The following is an 18,400-nucleotide window of genomic DNA, read 5'->3' on the forward strand; positions in this document are numbered from 1 at the left end:
GAGAACATTGGCAAGAAAATGAAGTGGAGTAAGGTTGTTGACCAATCTACTTTACTGCCTGCAAGTTAACTTCATTGAGTATTTCTTCAGCATCTCCTTGAAATTTTCCAAGTTTCAACAGCATCAGCAATACAGCAGCAGTTTTTCTGCAGTTTGTCCTAGGCTATGGAATTAGTATATTTCAGTATAATGAGTATATCTTCTACATTTCTCTTTAGCCTGATGTCTCTTTTTTATCATTTACTAGCATAGTAAGGCCTAGGTAGTCCATAAGAATAGTGCAAAAAGTTTATTAACGAGTTGATCCAGATTGTTCAGACAAGTCCCACGTCATCTTGAAAGACATTGCCTTCTGAGAAGCATTCTTCGTAATGTTTCATTCTGACAGCCAGGGCTTGCATCTTTGTTTGTACAGTTTGTTTGGCCACATGTTCCTTTTTTTACACAGAGGTAGAGGAATTTCTTGAAAATATTTCCAAATAGGGTCTCTTTTATGACCTGCAGCCATGACAGTTTTTTCTCCAGTTCCCTGGTGTTGAAATCAACACTAGAGTCTGCACTCTGAAGAATGTTTTCCCTTCTTCTCAGTGTCCTGCTTTGACACCAGTGTTTCTCCTTTCTGGTTGCATGCTCTGCTTCTTCTCCCTTGTTCCCTAACTCTCCCACCACCCCATCCTCAGAAAAACAAAATAGCACTCCAGATTTTTGCTCGTGTAACCCACTGCAGTATCTTGTTTGTTTAGAGATAGAGGGAGGCCGATGAGAAGTTAATGGATTTCTGTTTGTATCTCTGTGTGTGTGCACGCACACGCACGCCTCCCTAGGCCATTTATTTGAAGTGCCCAGAACTGTCCAGAAATATTCATAACTTGAGAACTGAGCCAATCAGAGCTCAGCAGGGAGAAGCTATAAAATACAAGTGTGAGACCACCCAGGTGGGCTCAGTGGATAATTCTGATGAGATATATGATGGTGTCTCCTCGAGTCAGAGGCTGGGTCCCAACACCTGTGATGACTTTGCCAGTCTGTTGCAGCCAGTAGCACAGCCCTTTGGTCCCTCCCCCAGGATCAAGCCCTTAACACACACATGACCTATTGGGTCATATTTATAAAGCTTGGCCTCCAAAGTTCGATGTTTTCCTCGGTTCGTTCTTTATGTAGAAGAGCAGACTTTAACTCGGAGATCTTTTAATAGAGGCTTATGGATTTATTATAATCTTTTGAAACATTTAGATAAGTTTAGGTCAGATTTCATTTTAAAAAGGTTTATTTTCATAATGAAAAACTTAAAATAAAATCTGATTTTAATTTTAAAAAACATTGATTTTTTATTCACCCTGATAGCTTGTCATTAAAACTATTGTATTTCACACAAAAAGATAATCTGTCCTCATTCACACAACTTTCCTTTGTGAAAAGGGAAGAGAAAATACTGTCTTACACCTTAAACTTCTTTGAAGGAGTCTAGCAATTTTGTTAAACAGACATGATTACAGTTCTTGAGAAATCAACCGAGCAGCTTTCCAGGTAACCCTTATTCTGTAATGTTGGTAGATAATCATATAGTCATAAACTTTTGGTTCAAGATGAGGAGAAATGGGCCTATCAGTCCTTTAGGTCAAAAGAAGCCTATTAAAGGTTATCTGTATGTGCATCACTTAGATTGATTATTAGTGACACTATTCAAAAAAGTCCTTTTTACAAATAACTGAATAAGGAAATATGGAAAATCACTTTATTTCAGGCTATCATGGCTCAACTCCCTCAAGAGCAAAAAGCTAAAATTGCTGAGCAAGTAGCAAGCTTCCAGGAAGAGAAGAGTAAATTGGATGCTGAAGTATCAAAATGGGATGACAGCGGTAATGATATTATTGTATTGGCAAAACAAATGTGTATGATTATGATGGAAATGACAGACTTCACCAGGTGAGTCTCTTTCACGTACTTAAACTTGTACAGGTGCTAACTTTCTCAGATGTTCATCTTCTCTCAGTAAAATGCCCTGGCCAATATAACCCTAACTTTTCTAAGTGCAAATATTTGAAATTCCTGCATTTTTACAATTTTAGCTTTGAAGTAACAGTGTTATCGGTGTGTTTTTAATTTAAAAACTACACATCAGTAAGTGTACTGATGTGTAGTTTTCAAAACTTACAAATTGTCATAAATTGACCAGATAATAAATTGGTTTGTCTGTTCACGAATCTGGCCTAAGGTTGTTTTCCTGAACATGTTTAAACTTGTCTTGTGGTTTGAAATTTAACAGTAAAGGTTTTCTTTAAGCTGAGAAGGTTTTTCTCAGGCATTGATTCCATAAAAACAAGATAGTCACAGAACATATGTAACTTCGGAAGTATTACAATGTATAATCGTGTATTACATTGCTTGAAACAATTGGTATAAATATCCTAAAAAGCAGGGTTTTTTCACAAAACATGGGCCCTTTATAGACTTGACAAAGATGATTTGTGAACTCATTGAGGAAACTTGACTTACAAATGAGAGAGCTATTGATACGCTATAGCATGTGTGATAGCTTTCCTGTGAGCTGCTTATTTTTAATATGCAAGTCCACCTTACCCATGTGAATACAGTTGAGTTAGGGAGTCTGAAAAACGGAATATATGAGAGAAGCAACATGCTTGTTTTTGGTGCCAAAAAGTAGAATCTACTTTGTTTTGCAGAGGTAAAGGACCACTAAAAAATACATCAGATGTGATTAGTGCTGCCAAGAAAATTGCAGAGGCTGGGTCAAGAATGGACAAGCTAGGACGGGCTATTGCTGACCATGTAAGTAGTCCTTCATCTTCATAAGCCTCCATCACAACTGAGTAATTGTTCTGTGTGGATCCTTGAGAACATTTGGTTTTGGCGGCTTAAGTACTTACCTAGTTTTCTACAATCCCTTCCTGAGTACAACTCTTCTGACCTTGTTTCTCCCAACTGCTTTGCTACCCCATCAACATAAACCCCGAACGCATACGGCAAAAATACTTTTAACAGCTCATTGTTTTAAATTAAGCACCTAGTTTCTTTATATTAGCTGAAAAGAAAAGAATTTTTTTTTGTCATACTCGAGATATCCCCGAGTGCTTCGCAAAGCAACAATGTGACTCTCTAGGCAACACAGTAAAGATCGGTTTCAGAGTAACAGCCGTGTTAGTCTGTATTCGCAAAAAGAAAAGGAGTACTTGTGGCACCTTAGAGACTAACCAATTTATTTGAGCATGAGCTTTCGTGAGCTACAGCTCACTTCATCGGATGCATACCGTGGACTGTTTCCACGGTATGCATCCGATGAAGTGAGCTGTAGCTCACGAAAGCTCATGCTCAAATAAATTGGTTAGTCTCTAAGGTGCCACAAGTACTCCTTTTCTTTTTACAGTAAAGATCATTATGTTCCCAGCAATAGATCAGGCACAGCCTTGATTTTAATCTTCCTGTTTCTGCAGAGATGTTTGAGAGTAGAGTTATCAGTGAGTTATATTTGAAATGCTCCACAGGATCTCTATCTTCTATATGGATATACGGGAGAGATGGGCAGAATAGGTTTATTAATCGTGTTTTATCCAAAGAGGACCACCATTCCCACTAATATTGCACTACAATGTCAGCAGGGTAGGCAGCTGGTTCCTTATTCTGTACTTGAACTCGCCAGCTTAAAGCCCATTGGCAAGAGGACTGTCAATGGAGCTTTGCTTTGTCACAGAAATGTTAACAGGGTTTAGCTTGATCAGTCATGTAATGAACCAAGTGCTCATGTCATCGCACAAGGTATTCATACCACAGTGACAATCACAATAAAACAAAAATCTTGTTTTATCAAAAATGTTATCAGATAAGCACAGACATCTAACTAAGGCTAAAGAAATCTGTGGTGTTCATGGTAGTCGGTGCTCCTGAGAGGCCCTGAAAAACAAATAGCTTAGGTTTGAGGTTTGTCATTAACCAAGCTTTACTTTTGCACAGAGCTAAGTAGTTTTTTTTCAGTCTCTCTCTCTCTCTCTCTCTCTCTCTCTGAATACAAATTCACAGCATGTGATTCAAAAATGAGACAAATGTTTTTATTTAAACAAGAATTAACTCTTAAAAACAATGCAGATGTTTTAATTGTTTCATCCAGCTTCCAGAGACAGTTATTGTGACTAATATAAATGTATTAGTTTTACTGAATGTTTAATATTAATAAACTGCCAGCAGCTCAATGGGATAGTATGGAAAGGCTGCTTCAAATTGTTCCCCCCCCTTCCACCCCCCTCCCCCCCACTTGTCAGCAGTGAGTGAAGATATGGCATTAAGGTGAAGAATCGGGAGATGCCACCTCCTCAGACAAGCAGGGCAAGATTTCAGAATTAGCTTGCTTTCTGAAATCTACAGTGAACTCTGTTAGCTGAAGTCTTCTGTTGTTACACATTAAAATAGTGTACGCACACACTGCAGATGATGAAAAGGCCATGATGTGCTCTCACAACAAATAGACAATAAAACTCTTTAAATGCATATTTTGGTTTACTTTGATTGGAAAAGTCAATTTTTTAAAAAATTAACAGGTATCGTGAGGAGATGGGGAGACAAGCAGGAGGTGACTGTTAGTCATATTGGCAAGACTATAACTTTTTTCAAACCCTATATTCTTCTAAAGCTTTCAGTTTATATGTTTCATTGAGTCTGCTTGCATACTCATAGGTCTTGGCTACACTTGCAGCAGCATGTAGGACATATGTAACTACATATGGCAGGGAGAGGCTTGGACAGGAGGGAAAGGCTTCAGCAGCGGGGACACTCTGTTCTTGTCACCTAGGCCATGCCTCTCAGTCTACGCTGCTATTTATACCTGTGGTAGCTGTGTGTGTAGTGGCTGTGCTCTGCATGTCACCATAAAGTGTGGATGTACCTATAGAAATCGGTTCAGTAATCTGTTAATGTAGAACTATTTTACAATTACAGAAGACTTGCAATACAGCTATTCCAATGGAGTGTTAATGCCTTCATATGCCAAGGGCAGGAACTGAATTAAGGGGTGCACTGTCATGTTGTGTTAACCACATGGCACTAGGTAAATCATGACCCTCATGTTAGTGTGTCAGAAAATCCTAACTCCTGCTCTCTGATAGTTTTATAGCTTTTATGGCCTCAAAGGAAATGTGCTATTATCAAAGGTATTTCAAGTCAGCTGAAAAGTGTCAACTTAAGATTTTCCCAAAGGTGTTTCATCTTTCACTCAAAATATCAGGATTTTTTTGAATGGGGGGAATATCAATAAGTTGCAAATACCTTAAGAAATTGAAATGATTGCAACACAATGGAGGGTCTCATAAAATTCATTCTCCTGTCTCTACGAGAACACTTACAAATCACTCTGACAATATTTCTGTTGCTCCCAATCTTTGATAGTTGTAGGAGGTACATCAATTGCCAATTTGTGAAATCACAGTGAACCAGTAGGGAAAGCTTATGCATTTCCCCAGCTTTCCAATAAAGTAATAGCAGTCTCTCCTAGCGCTCTTACATTAGGCAAGATTTTGATTATGCCTGATGCTAACGCAATGTAAGGCTGCTTTTGGAAAACTGTATTCTGATGTAGGATTAGTGCTTTCTCATTTGGCTGCTGCTGCTGTGTGTTGCCAAAATGATTATCCAGTAGCAATAAACATTTTTCCTCCACTAAATGTCCTCTTACAGGTTTTGTAACTGCATGATGCAAAACTCATGTATTATGCATGTAGTGGAATTTGCTCTCTGGGTCACTGGCACAGTGTCAAGGTTTAACCCACAAAAATTACAATGTTCGGATTCTAAAATGGGGGTATCATGCTGGAAAGGAAAATGGTTCTGCCTGCCAACTTGAACCTATCAGTTGCTTTCTGTTAGTAAGTAAATTCCAATGGAGTGGCCTTGTTTTCTTTAAGAAAGTTTTGTTCCATTTCTTAGGAAGTCTTGTAAAAATGTGTCCACATTTTTAATGCATGGTGTTTTTGTCAGGTCTGTATGATTAACAATCTGAGGTTTGAGTTTTAACAGCCAAATCTTGTTGAACTTTTCTAAGTGCCTCAGCAAGTTTTCCAGTTTTGAGCTGTTGGAGGCCAACTGATGAATGTGAATGACATTGACTTCCTCTAACAGTCACAGAGATGGGTACCTCACTGATGGGAGCCATACCACAGCAGATTAATGCTCCATCTAGTCAGACAGGACACTGGACAATGGCCAATACAAGATCCTTTTGAGGGAGCTGCAAAAAATGTCATGGGAGTTAAGAATAACTTGCTCATAGTGACCATTTCTTCCTGACCCCCGCAATCAGTTAATGACTGATTTATCCCCTGAAATGTTACTTAATTTTCTTTCTTTCAGAAGTTAATTGGCTGATAAAGAAGTGTTTATTTTTTAGCAGTTTTAAATTTGCCTTTTAGTTTAATTAAAATCCTTGTTGCCATAACATGAAGGGGCAGTGATACATTGGGTGCTTCTATTTAATCTTCTGGATACCATTCCTTATCTTGTATACCTTCATCATCATGTTCACTTTCATTCATCGTACTCTGTGAACTAAACAATCTCGGAACAAACCTCCCATCCCCACCCCCATGTCTGCAATCAGCTTTTAGAAGTAGTGTGACTGGAACTGAACACAGGTTTCCAGGTGATGATGTTCTATTGGTTTGTATTGTGGAATAACACCATAATACATTATTTTCTATCCCATTCCTTATGCAGCTGAACAATATTTTCTTTCTTTACAATTGCTGAACATGCAGCAGCTCTCATTCATTGAGCTATCTATAGTGAGGCCAATGCCAATGTCTGTTTCCTTAATTTGGGATTCAATAAAATGCCTAAGTAGTTCAAATTATTCCTTCCAATATGTGATGTTTTGTAGTTGTGGGGCAGGTGAATGCCAGAAGCAGAACCTGATTCTTTTATGTATCTCTGTCAGGGACTTTGTATGTGCCACTGGGCAAATCACTTAAACCAACCTTTTTACACATGGCTACTAGTTATGTGTTGCCTATTCTGAAAATCAGGCTCAAGGTGTCTTAAAGGCTGACACTCACAGCTATAACTGAAGTCAGTGTAACCTTTGGTTACTCAGCAAGGCAGTGTAATCTGAAGGAATGTTAAGTGGTAGGAGTCAGGAGGTCCTGATTTCTAGTCTAGGCTCAAACACTGATTCAGTATGAGGCTGGGCAAGTCATTTGGTCTTCCTCTGTTTCTCCATCTGTTGTCAGTTGTTGGCTACGTTCGTTCTCTCTGCATGCTGCACCGGCTCTGGCCAGATAGCCCATACAGCAGACTTTGATCGAATTGCCCAGGAAGACCACAGACTCCGTTCAGTGGCAAAGGCACTTGGCCAGGTTTATTGCCAACAAAGCAGGGTATTAGTGCCCTATATGTGCTACAGGTACACGTAATACATGTATTCCCATCACAATGAACTTGGCTGAGTGAGTGACTGGACTTTCCACTCCCCACTCAGTCGGAGAGAGAGACCCACTCAGTGACCCCTCTTTTATACACTATTACAAACAAGTTTATGTATTGCCCTTCTGGTGTGGTTAGTTACCGCCCTTTACTTTGTACGTGTTGGTTCAATCAAAACATCTCTAGCTGTTACCCTGTCATCCTGACCTTACCCTTTGGAAGGGTCAGTGTGTCCTGTATTATGTTCGGGGAGTTAGTTTACACCATAACCTTGTATTAGAGTGTTCTGGCACGATCCTTCTGGAATGTATTTATGTGAATACATAGTGCTTAGGAGTGCTTGTGTTTTTGAAATGCCAGCCCTGTTCATGTATCGGATAGTGAACTTGCAAGCAGGCATCTGTCTTGTAACAGGGCTTACTCTTGCTAACTTTGCTTAATATCAGCCGGGCCTGACTTTTGGTCACTTTAGTTCAGGCTCCAGACATCATACCAGGCCCCATGCTTCAAGCTCTCTTTCTACTACAAGTGTGTAGCTGCCTACCTTTCAGGAAGTGGAGGATTAATTGTCTGTACAGTGCTTTATACGTTGAATGCTATAAAAATGCTAACTGCTCTGGAGGATGCAGGTCTCTAGGTGACTGCAGCCAAACTTGAGTCACTTAGCACCCAGAACTAGTGGAGACACCTGTTGATGTTTGGCGTAATCTCTCTTGGCCTCATTATACAGATCATTTTAATTTTGGCATTTGATAACTCTTGAGTGCTCAACCCTGTAACATTAACGTCCTTTCAGTGTCTGTAATTGATAAATATGCTAAACTCCAGTATTGGTACTGAACTTTGTGACCCTTTCCTGTTAACCTTTTGCCATGGTGAAAACTGACCATTTATTCTTTTTGTTATGTGTCCTTTTATCTAGTTGCTAACATGAAAGGATGTTAATTCTCACCTGTGACATGGGTTTCTTACCAGCCTCTCTTGAGGGACTTTGTCAAAAGCTTTTTGAAATTCCAGATTGTCAGCCAGTTCTCCTTTATCCACTATTTTGTTGACATACACAAAGAACTCTAATAGGTTAGAGAGAAACACTTTTCTTTGCAGAAGCCATGCCAGTTAGCCGTGCTACTGGCATTTTTAAAGATAACTACAATACATGTTAAACTCCAGTCTTCCTATACATTATGTGATTGTGTATATATCCTCCTCATCTCAAATGTACAGAGCGTATTGTGGACTGTGGCTGCCACTCAGATGGGCTCCTCTGTTTTTCATATGGGAATGAGGCTGAGAAACACCAGAGCACTTGAATGAGGAGTACTTGTGGCACCTTAGAGACTAATAAATTTATTTGAGCATACGCTTTTGTGGACTAAAATCCACTTCATCCGATGCCTGCAGTGGAAAATACAGTAGGAAGATATAAATGTACACCGAGAACATGAAAAAATATGTGGACAGAGGTGGCAACCGGCTTTGTTGCAAGGATAGGTTCCTGGGTTAGTGTTTTTGTTGTGTGGTATGTGGTTGCTGGTGAGTGTTTGTTTCAGGTTGGGGGGGCTGACTGTAAGTAAGGACTGGTCTGTCTCCCAAGATATGTGAGAGTGAGGGATCGTCCTTCAGGATAGGTTGTAGATCCTTGGTGATGCGCTGGAGAGGTTTTAGTTGGGGGCTGAAGGTGACAGCTAGTGGTGTTCTATTACTTTCTTTGCTGGGCCTGTCCTGTAGTAGGTAACTTCTGGGTACTCTTCTGGCTCTGTCAGTCTGTTTCTTCACTTCAGCAGGTTGGTATTGTAGTTGTAAGATTGCTTGATAGAGATCTTGTAGGTGTTCCCCTCTGTCAGAGGGGTTGGAGCAAATGTGGTTGTATCTTAGATGTACCTATCCTTGCAGCCCTTTGCCAACTCTGCCCACATATCTATTTAGGGGACACCATCATAGGACCTAATCACATCAGCCACACTATCAGAGGCTCGTTCACCTGCACATCTACCAATGTGATATATGCCATCATGAGCCAGCATGCCCCTCTGCCGTGTACATTGGCCAAACCGGACAGTCTCTACATAAAAGAATAAATGGACATAAATCAGACGTCAAGAATTGTAACATCCAAAAACCAGTCGGAGAACATTTCAATCTCCCTGGTCACTCGATTACAGACCTAAAATGGCACTACTACAACAAAAAAACTTCAAAACAGACTCCAACAAGAAACTGCTGAATTGGAATTAATTTGCAAACTGGACACCATTAAATTAGGCTTGAATAAAGACTGGGAGTGGATGGGTCATTAGACAAAGTAAAACTATTTCCCTATGCTTATTTTTCCCCCTACTGTTACTCATACCTTCTTGTGAACTGTTGGAAATGGGCCATCCTGATTATCACTACAAAAGGTTTTTTTTGTTTTTTCTCCTGCTGCTAATAGCTCACCTTAACTGATCACTCTCATTATAGTGGGTATGGCAACACCCATTTTTTCATGTTCTCTCTCTCTCTCTCTGTGTGTGTGTGCATACGTACCTACTGTATTTTCCACTGCATACATCTGATGAAGTGGGTTTTAGCCCATGAAAGCTTATGATCAAATACATTTGTTAGTCTCTAAGGTGCCACAAGTACTCCTCATTCTTTTTGCTGATACAGACTATCACGGCTGCTACTCTGAAACCTGTCACCAGAGCACTTGACTCTTTAAGGTCATTCAACATATTTCCACCTTGTTCTATCAGGGGAGCATGTTCTCCTTCCACAATGCACCACAAGGGCTGAACAAATGGGCTTCTCTATTGCGGTACTGTGCCCAGTAGCCACTTTATTACACAGCTAAAAAATTTATATCTGTGTGATTTAATGCAATAGCATTTGCTGAAGCACTTTCACGCCTTGTCAGGAATCGAGTTACCACACTGATAAGAGGTTTGAGGTAGTCAGGACCACGTATCTGTTCTTTTGGAGATATTACGTAAGAGGAATTGCAGGGGTCGTTATTCACTAGTGCAAGCATTTCATTTAAAATGGAAGATCACCGTCCGAGGCACTATTCTTGATTGAGTTGCAAGTAGGATTTGCAAGTGCTAACTTGAGATCCTAGGATGCAAAGTGCTGTATCAGTGCTTCACAAATGCATCTTCAGTATCTATGTGGTGTGCAAATACTATACCTGTTAGCAAAACAGGTGTAGAAAGGCTAGGAAATTTTTCCAAGATCACACAACAAGGCTAGTGAAAGAGCAGATGAGAACATGAAAGTCCTGTCTCCCAATGCCAACTTTTGAGAACACATTTTGATTGCACAGTGGATTTATCATCTCTTGCAAGTCAATGACTTCTCATCCTACAGTCTCAACATTTAGCAGATACTAATGTTTAATGACTTCTAAATGCAATTTTGCTGCTAGTTAACTTAGGCTTAAATAAGGGGTTTGAACTCAAATACAAGAAATTCTTCAAAATTATCATTTGCCTTGCATTACTAGAAATATTATGTGGCGTTAGTGGTATGTCAGAACTGTTGTACAGATATTACAAATGTGTATTCCATTTTTAATATGATCACTTATTACTGCAGCGTTTCTTTATTCACTTTTTTCATACCATTTGTCAGTGAAAGTAGATGGCTGGATGTCTATAAATACATAAAATGAGTGTATTCATCATGATAGATACATAGCTGAACAAGTTAAGCTTCTTTTTGATTGACCTGTGTCAGGGTAGTTAGCTTTAAAAATTAGTATGCTTGCTTTTCAAAATTCTGAAATAACAATTTTCTATTTTCAGTGCCCAGATTCTGCCTGCAAACAAGACCTTCTAGCCTATCTACAGCGTATTGCTTTATACTGCCATCAGTTGAACATCTGTAGCAAAGTTAAGGCAGAAGTTCAAAACCTTGGAGGAGAACTGGTCGTCTCTGGGGTATGTAAGATCTGATAGTTCCATTTCATGGTTTTCTTTCTAGGTTGAACAGTTTTCCCAGTTTAAGCTTTTGTGTTAAAGGCTTATAGATAAAGTGAAAGGCACATGAGTTTATATCCAAACTTTAAACCCTTGCAAGTTTTATAACTGCCTCTACTTGAAGGCAGAATAATCTTTGAACTACTTTTCAGCTTTCATTACTAGCCGATAACCCTCAGCAAGACCTTTTACTATAAATTTGTAATGCTCTACCACTTTTTCCACAGGCTATTGATTTTACATACAGTGGGATTAAATCATCTTAATCAGCATAATTTTATGTACATTTCTTAATCTATCCCATGTTTTCATAGAGACTTTGAATAGGGTGGCCTTGTAATTATCTAGGGGTATTTATTTCAAAATAACTATGCCTGAAGTTAAACTTTTTTTAGTTGCTCCACTATTTGGTGACAGCTGAAAGCTGCTGTAAGGCCAACCTTATTCCTTACTCTGGACATCCAATTTAGTAAATGCATTCTTGTCTTCATTGTACTGCAAACTTTTTTTCCTCACTGAGAAGAATCTGCATGCTGTAGATTACATAGGAGGGAAACAGCTAAATTTATGAAATCTTTTGCCATGCTCCAACTTGTTTACTATAGTCACTTATGTTCTAACTGGGTGAAAGCAGTAAGGATGCTGGAGAGTTAATACAGGGTTTAGTCTATGGAGGGACAAAAGGGATTGGTAACTCAATACTAATAGTTGAGTCATTAAAAGTAAATTTAAAATCTGATCTTTCCTAAGGTGTTTCATATACTAGAAACCTTTATACAGTTCCTTATTTGTGCAAGTATCTTGTACAGTTTTTCACTTTACTGCTTTTTGCACTGACAAGTGGCTGCTAGAAGGAATATAGGAATAGCTGCATAATAGCTGAGCAAAATGGGAAACAAAATGTAATAGAAACAGTTCTGGCAACAGAACATACTTTTACATAATGTTAGCACCTTTATGTCAGAGAGAGATTTCTCTGCCACCCTCTCACTACTGGCAGCAGGACATGCTCAAACTGCCAGAAGTGAGGAACTGAGCGATAAGATGCAGCAAAACATGTGTTGCTATGTATCTGTGATGCATGGCTGTTATCTGTGGAGGTGAAGGCATTGTGGTGTCAAAATACTAGATATGTCATTATACAAGAATGTGCTCTAGGGTTTTACTGTGATTATAAAATTCCTTTTTAATTTTACATATCCTTCAGACATAAATTAGTTCATATTAGTAGGCTAGTATCTTTACTACAGTCTCCTTATTTTTAGCTCTTTTCATTGAATAAGAACATGGCTAAATGTTCCCACACTTTTTGGCCTCTACCAGATTATTGGATAAAAATCTGTGCTGTAAAAGATAGTCCACTGCCTCCCATTGAATCGGGTACTGTCTTTAAAAAATAAATATTAACAATTTGTACCCTGAACTAAAAATACACACACAATTCCAGAGCAAGAATTTGGCAAAGCATCACTGAGCAACTGGAATGAACTATGGCAAAGAGAATACAAGCAGGAAAATTCAGGAATTTAGTTGCTTCCCTCCCACATGTTTTGCATAATACAGATTTTCTTCACAGTGGGAAAAATTCTGTAAAGAGCAGTGAAGATAAAAATATATTTTTCCAAATTGATGGTTAGGTTAAGGACAGCAGGTTAGATTGATTGAATGGAGGGGAGCACACCAGGGCCCAGCACAGACTTGTCATTCAGATCTGGTCACTAGCTACCAAATTGTGAGCTCCCTGAGGCAAGGGCTCTCTTAATCGGTAAAGCATCAAGCACACTGGAGCTATATAAATCATAGGGGGAGTCTGAAGTACTTATACCACTTCTGGATCACGCAGGCTGAAAACTGCTTCAGACCATTCTAGGACCTACAACAAGCAGTCTTTTGAAAAGCTGTAATTTTATTTTTTTTTTAAAGGACGCAGACCCTGAGAACAGCAGGCCCTCTGAAAAAGAAATAGCCATTTTGCTGTTAGCAGCTCCCTGAAACAATCTACTCAGTGAATCTGCAGCTCGGGTTAGACTCCAAGTGCTGCAACGTGCTTCTTAAGCAGTTTATTATCCTAAAATGTCTTGAGTTCTAGGGAGGAAATACTTGATCTGGGCACTTGGAGTGCCCTTACAGTGCTTGATGTAGTTGGCCAGTCTATGCAGATGTGATGGATCACATTAGTCAATGGTTAGGTCTCTTTCAAAGCCAGGACACGGTCTTATTTTTTCAAGAGACTCCAAGAATTGCTTAGTGGCTGCACCAGTTTGCTGGCAAAGCAGCCAATATGCAGTTTGACTAGAATGAAAAGGAAGCACACAGTGCAACTGCACAACACCAAGACTGGCATGCCAACCAGTTCTTTAAAATGTAGTAATTTACCAAGAGGTAAAAATATCAGCTTAAGTGTAGTTGTGCAGTGAGCTTCCAAAAGGCAACAAGTGGTATGATACCTGCTTAATACCCAGGCTTTCAGTTAGAACAGAAATTTTAATAAAATCAAGGGTCACTAAAGATCAGCAATGTGGTCTACAGCCTGTTCTGAGTGTCCCAATCAATCTGACTGTTAGTTTGCCCAGGGGGTTATGCATGTGAACTCTCAAGTGTATGTAGCTATTCCTTTTGTTATATGTATGGGCACTCGTGGCAATAAAGTAGACTTAAAATATACTGTTTTAAAATGGCAGTGAGTTATAATAGGACAGACGCATAAGCTGCATAGTGTTGGGCTCAAAATAGACTCCTAGAATTGGAGAGGATAAGCCATTATTTCAGCAAGACTGTGTGGTATTGGTCTGTCTTGATGCACACAGCCTTCGTGTCCTAGATCTTGCTCCAGCTTCTTCCCTTAGTTCAGCTCTCATCTGCCCCAGTGTCTTTCTCCATTGCATTTTTGCATGTTCTTCCTTCTGCACCTCCTTGTCATAAATACAGTTCCTTCAGACTGCGCCTTCCTTTCAACTTCTCTTTAAAAAGGCCCTTGGCATGAGCAACAGAGAAGCTGAGTTCCATTCCTCTCCTTAAGTTCCCCTTTTTTTCCATAATAAAAATTGCTAAGTAAATAAACTACATTTGGGTGCCCAAATTACAGCCCAAAGGCAGCCTCTATCTATAACCATTAATATGAAGATACATCCAGCAGAAACTTGAGATCCTAGCATGTAATCCTTCATGCCATACTTGTCTGAACTGCAGCAGTGCTTGCAGGCATCTCGTGTCTCTGCAAACCACACCCCCATATGTAAAGAGGACAGCTGACATAATCTGCTCAATTTTGTGCAAATTGGGTGTGGCCCTCTACTCCACTGGTTCATCTCCTACACTGGTAATTTGGCAGGAGCTAAAATTTGGTCTCCCAGAGTATAATTTTACCCTTCATCTTTTCCTTACTCTAAAAGAACTTTGTTTTCTCTAATGCAGCTTTCCTCTCTTTAATCTTTCTTGCATGGACTTCATCACTGGCTGAAACTGCATAATAGTATCTTCCTCTTAATATGATTTAATATGCCATTGTGACTTAAATATTTACCAGTCAGCGATTAAGATATCCTCATAGCTATGATACACTTAATTGAAGTGGAAGCTGCTGTGATAGGGCATCCACAAGACTGACAGCAGGCAGCCACAAGACTGACAGCAAATAGCCAAGTACAAATATTTTAAATAGTCATAAATATGGAAAAGGCACCATTGAGAGCACAGAAATACTGCTCATTTGTCTGATGGCATGAGTCAGTTTCTCATCACCAAGAGTCAGAAAACATAGCATCATTTTTGGAAATCCTTCTGAGGGTGCCTTTAATAAGAAGATGTATTACCTTAAAATATTCTAAGAATTCTAGAAACTTCTTGCATTTGCTTAGTTCTTGCAGTGCGTAGCGAGTCATGGGCATTGCCAAACACAGATGATGATTATGATATCTATTGTAGGTGGACAGTGCTATGTCTCTGATTCAGGCTGCAAAGAACCTGATGAATGCAGTGGTGCAAACTGTGAAGGCTTCCTATGTGGCATCTACTAAATATCAAAAGTCCCAAGGAATGGCTTCCCTGAACCTTCCTGCTGTGTCTTGGAAAATGAAGGCTCCAGAGAAGAAACCTCTGGTCAAGAGAGAGAAACAGGATGAAACTCAAACCAAAATCAAAAGAGCATCCCAGAAGAAGCATGTTAATCCTGTGCAGGCTCTCAGCGAGTTCAAGGCAATGGAGAGTATTTAAAGAGAAGTTTTTCCACTACTGCTACTTCCAGAACTTTACTTTTAATATTCTAAGGATTTCAAAAGTTTACTATTCATTAAAATGTATTTACTTAATATAATTTGGATAACTTTGTTTAGATTACATGGGGAAATACTCCAAATTTATAAATTCAATCAATACAACCTCAGTCTGCAAATGTTTTAATATTAGGTTGCTTTTAGACTTCAGGGGCATATTTCTAGGTGACAATTATTTTGTATAACTGTGCTAAACTAAAATATATCCTATAACCAAAGAATCGTACAGTAACACTAATCATTAACCTTAATAGTTGGATCATGTTATGCCTTTCAGTGACCGCAGTTTTACATTGTGATCAAGAGGAAAACATCACTCAAAAGAGAGAATTAAATTACTGATGGGTGCATTCATGTAGTCACATATGGTGTGTGTAGGGGATAAACTTTGTGTGTTAGAGTATGAGGATAGCAGGTGCTAGCTGTACTTCTTATACAGTAAGGCAGCAGTGGAAAAACATCTGGGAAAGTAATACACTGTTGCACACTTTTCTGACCTTTGATTTTTGGGTTTGATTTTTCTTTTTTAATTTGGAATAGAACTTTTTGTTGCATTTGTTTAAAATTGCTGTTTTCCAAAATACTACTTGAGCTGTGGGTATTAGAGCTATTTGACAGAAAATGGTGAGTCATGCCCATTAGAGCATCTTGCGGGTAAAGTATTTTCTGGTTACTTTGCAATAGACCTTTTGTTAAGGGTTTTTCATGTATGTCTCTCCAGGAGGAGAACCCATAAGAAATTCAGTAAAACATATAATGCATCATGGAGGAAACTGATTACTTTTTTTATGACACAAAATGAGAATTTTAATGCTTGGTTACAAATTACTAATGTACTTTGCCGCAGGACACTAATAAAGTTGCTTTATCAGCTGGTGTGTTGTCATGCTGTAAATTTAGCATTTTTCCCCCCAGCATTCAAATGCAAATTCATCGTTGTACTCATTTCTGATAATTGCTATGCATCCTGCCTTAGGCTTGCAAAGAAATCCAGCAATAGTGTTTATTCAGGCTACAGTTTAGATTTTACATTATTTGTGATAACTTTAGCTACAAGGTATAATTTTGCTGTCTTATTTAAATTTTATGAATTTGTTTTAAAAAAAAAAAAAAAAAGTTAGTGCATTGTAGAGGTCAAAGTTTGCTTTGCTGTATTTAAAAGCACACTTTTTAAAAAAAGAAAATGACCTATTCTGGATTTAATCATTTTGACGGTAATTAAATTTTATAGAGCCAGTCATTGCTGTGTTAAGAAGGTATGGCTTGATTTACCTTGATCAACGTAGCAATTTACTACGCTTTTTAAAATAAATCAGACTTAAAATATATTCAAGGTATTGCTACTTCAGTACAAAAATGCTGATCAGAATAAGCATTTACATCATTCATACAAGGTTTCTGTAAGGATGTTTTTGCTGAATTTATTCTGTTTTCCAAGCAAATTATATCTTGTCCTCTTCAATATAAATGTACTGTCTGTATTATATAAGAGCTTTTATGCTACCCTACAAATGTGCTGCATTTATAGACACTATAGGCAAAATGGATCTGTTTTTAAAAGATGACTCAAAGTATGCCAGAGGCACTGGCATTTAAGGGTTAATGAGCTAGTTTCTTTGCAAACAGTGTGGGAAGAGTCATTTTTGTTCTTAACCTTTAAAATAATGTTATTTTAACCTTATCTGCCCTAGGCTGTTTGGTGACTCTCTCACCAAAATAAACACATTACCTTAGTTTAAAAAAATCTGATTAGCTTAAAAAAAAACTCTCTAGATGTTCGGAAAAATTAAAGTAGTAATCTTTATTTTTATATAAAAGTTGGCTAGCTATTGTATTTTGTATGCAGAACTTATAAGTCATTAAGGTAGCAACAAATTTCAATATAGCCACAATTGATTTAAATTTAATTTGAAAATCCAAATCAAATGCCACAAAGCCAAATTTAGCAAGAGGCTGAACTAGTCCTTCGTATGGAGGATTAAAACAAGCTAGAGTGGTTTAAGGGTTACACCTCGCAAGAAGGCAGGGATTTCTCAGAGAGGATGGGGGAGAGAACTCAACAGTTACTGAAGTTAGAGTGGGGGTGACTTCTGAGAGAGGAGGGGAGAGGCTGTGAAAACTGGAGGGCAAGTTAGAACTGAATAGGGATAGGAATCTGAATGCTTGTGTGGTTAGGCATGACTTCCAGGCCTCGGTTTTACAAATGCATACTCAGCACTGACAGTCCCAGCAGTATCATGGGGACTGTGCCATCTACTGCCTGAGGGCTTCTGCAGAAGCAGTATGGGCCTCTAGCCAGTAGAGGTTGTTACACTGAGCAGTTGGGAAGCAGGTTTGGAACTGCCTCTCTCTCTCGATGCCTCAGCTGCATCCCCAGCTGGTAGAGTGCAGAGGAGGAAGCCATTACCAGCTGTACAAAGATGGAGTGAGGCCTACGAAGAGACAGGATATGCCCTGTGTGCTCCACTTCACATGAGGGTGAGTTGCCTCCTAGAAGTGGGGCTTTCCATCCTCCCCATGGAAAATGGTAGAGGAATGTAACAGATCACTGTCTCTCCCATTTGTCCCCTCCAACTCCTTCCTAAAAAAACAAAGGTGAGAGCAGGTAGGGGTATGGTGGACTACAGGATTTTATACAAGCCTCGTAACAGCCAAACCTCTTGAAGCCTCAAGTTAGTCTAGAATTGACAATTCTCCATCATAAGCACATCCTTCTGATTCCTTGGGAACTAGTAGCTTTCAGGATCCTGG

General features: G+C 39.0%; 1 protein-coding gene across 1 annotated transcript in view; it reads left to right on the forward strand.

The window, feature by feature from the left end:
- Nucleotides 1-16,525, forward strand: part of CTNNA1 (catenin alpha 1) — a 206,099-nt gene extending 189,574 nt beyond the window's left edge. Inside the window, exons 15-18 of the mRNA XM_077823834.1 lie at nucleotides 1,745-1,926; nucleotides 2,685-2,790; nucleotides 11,205-11,339; nucleotides 15,303-16,525. Of these exons, the coding sequence (XP_077679960.1) occupies nucleotides 1,745-1,926; nucleotides 2,685-2,790; nucleotides 11,205-11,339; nucleotides 15,303-15,590 (711 nt within the window). The 3' untranslated portion in view covers nucleotides 15,591-16,525. The remainder of the gene's footprint in view (nucleotides 1-1,744; nucleotides 1,927-2,684; nucleotides 2,791-11,204; nucleotides 11,340-15,302) is intronic.
- The last annotated feature ends 1,875 nt before the right edge of the window (nucleotides 16,526-18,400 follow it).

The sequence above is a fragment of the Eretmochelys imbricata genome, chromosome 8 (genome assembly GCF_965152235.1).
Source record: "Eretmochelys imbricata isolate rEreImb1 chromosome 8, rEreImb1.hap1, whole genome shotgun sequence".
Classification (NCBI taxonomy): domain Eukaryota; kingdom Metazoa; phylum Chordata; order Testudines; family Cheloniidae; genus Eretmochelys; species Eretmochelys imbricata.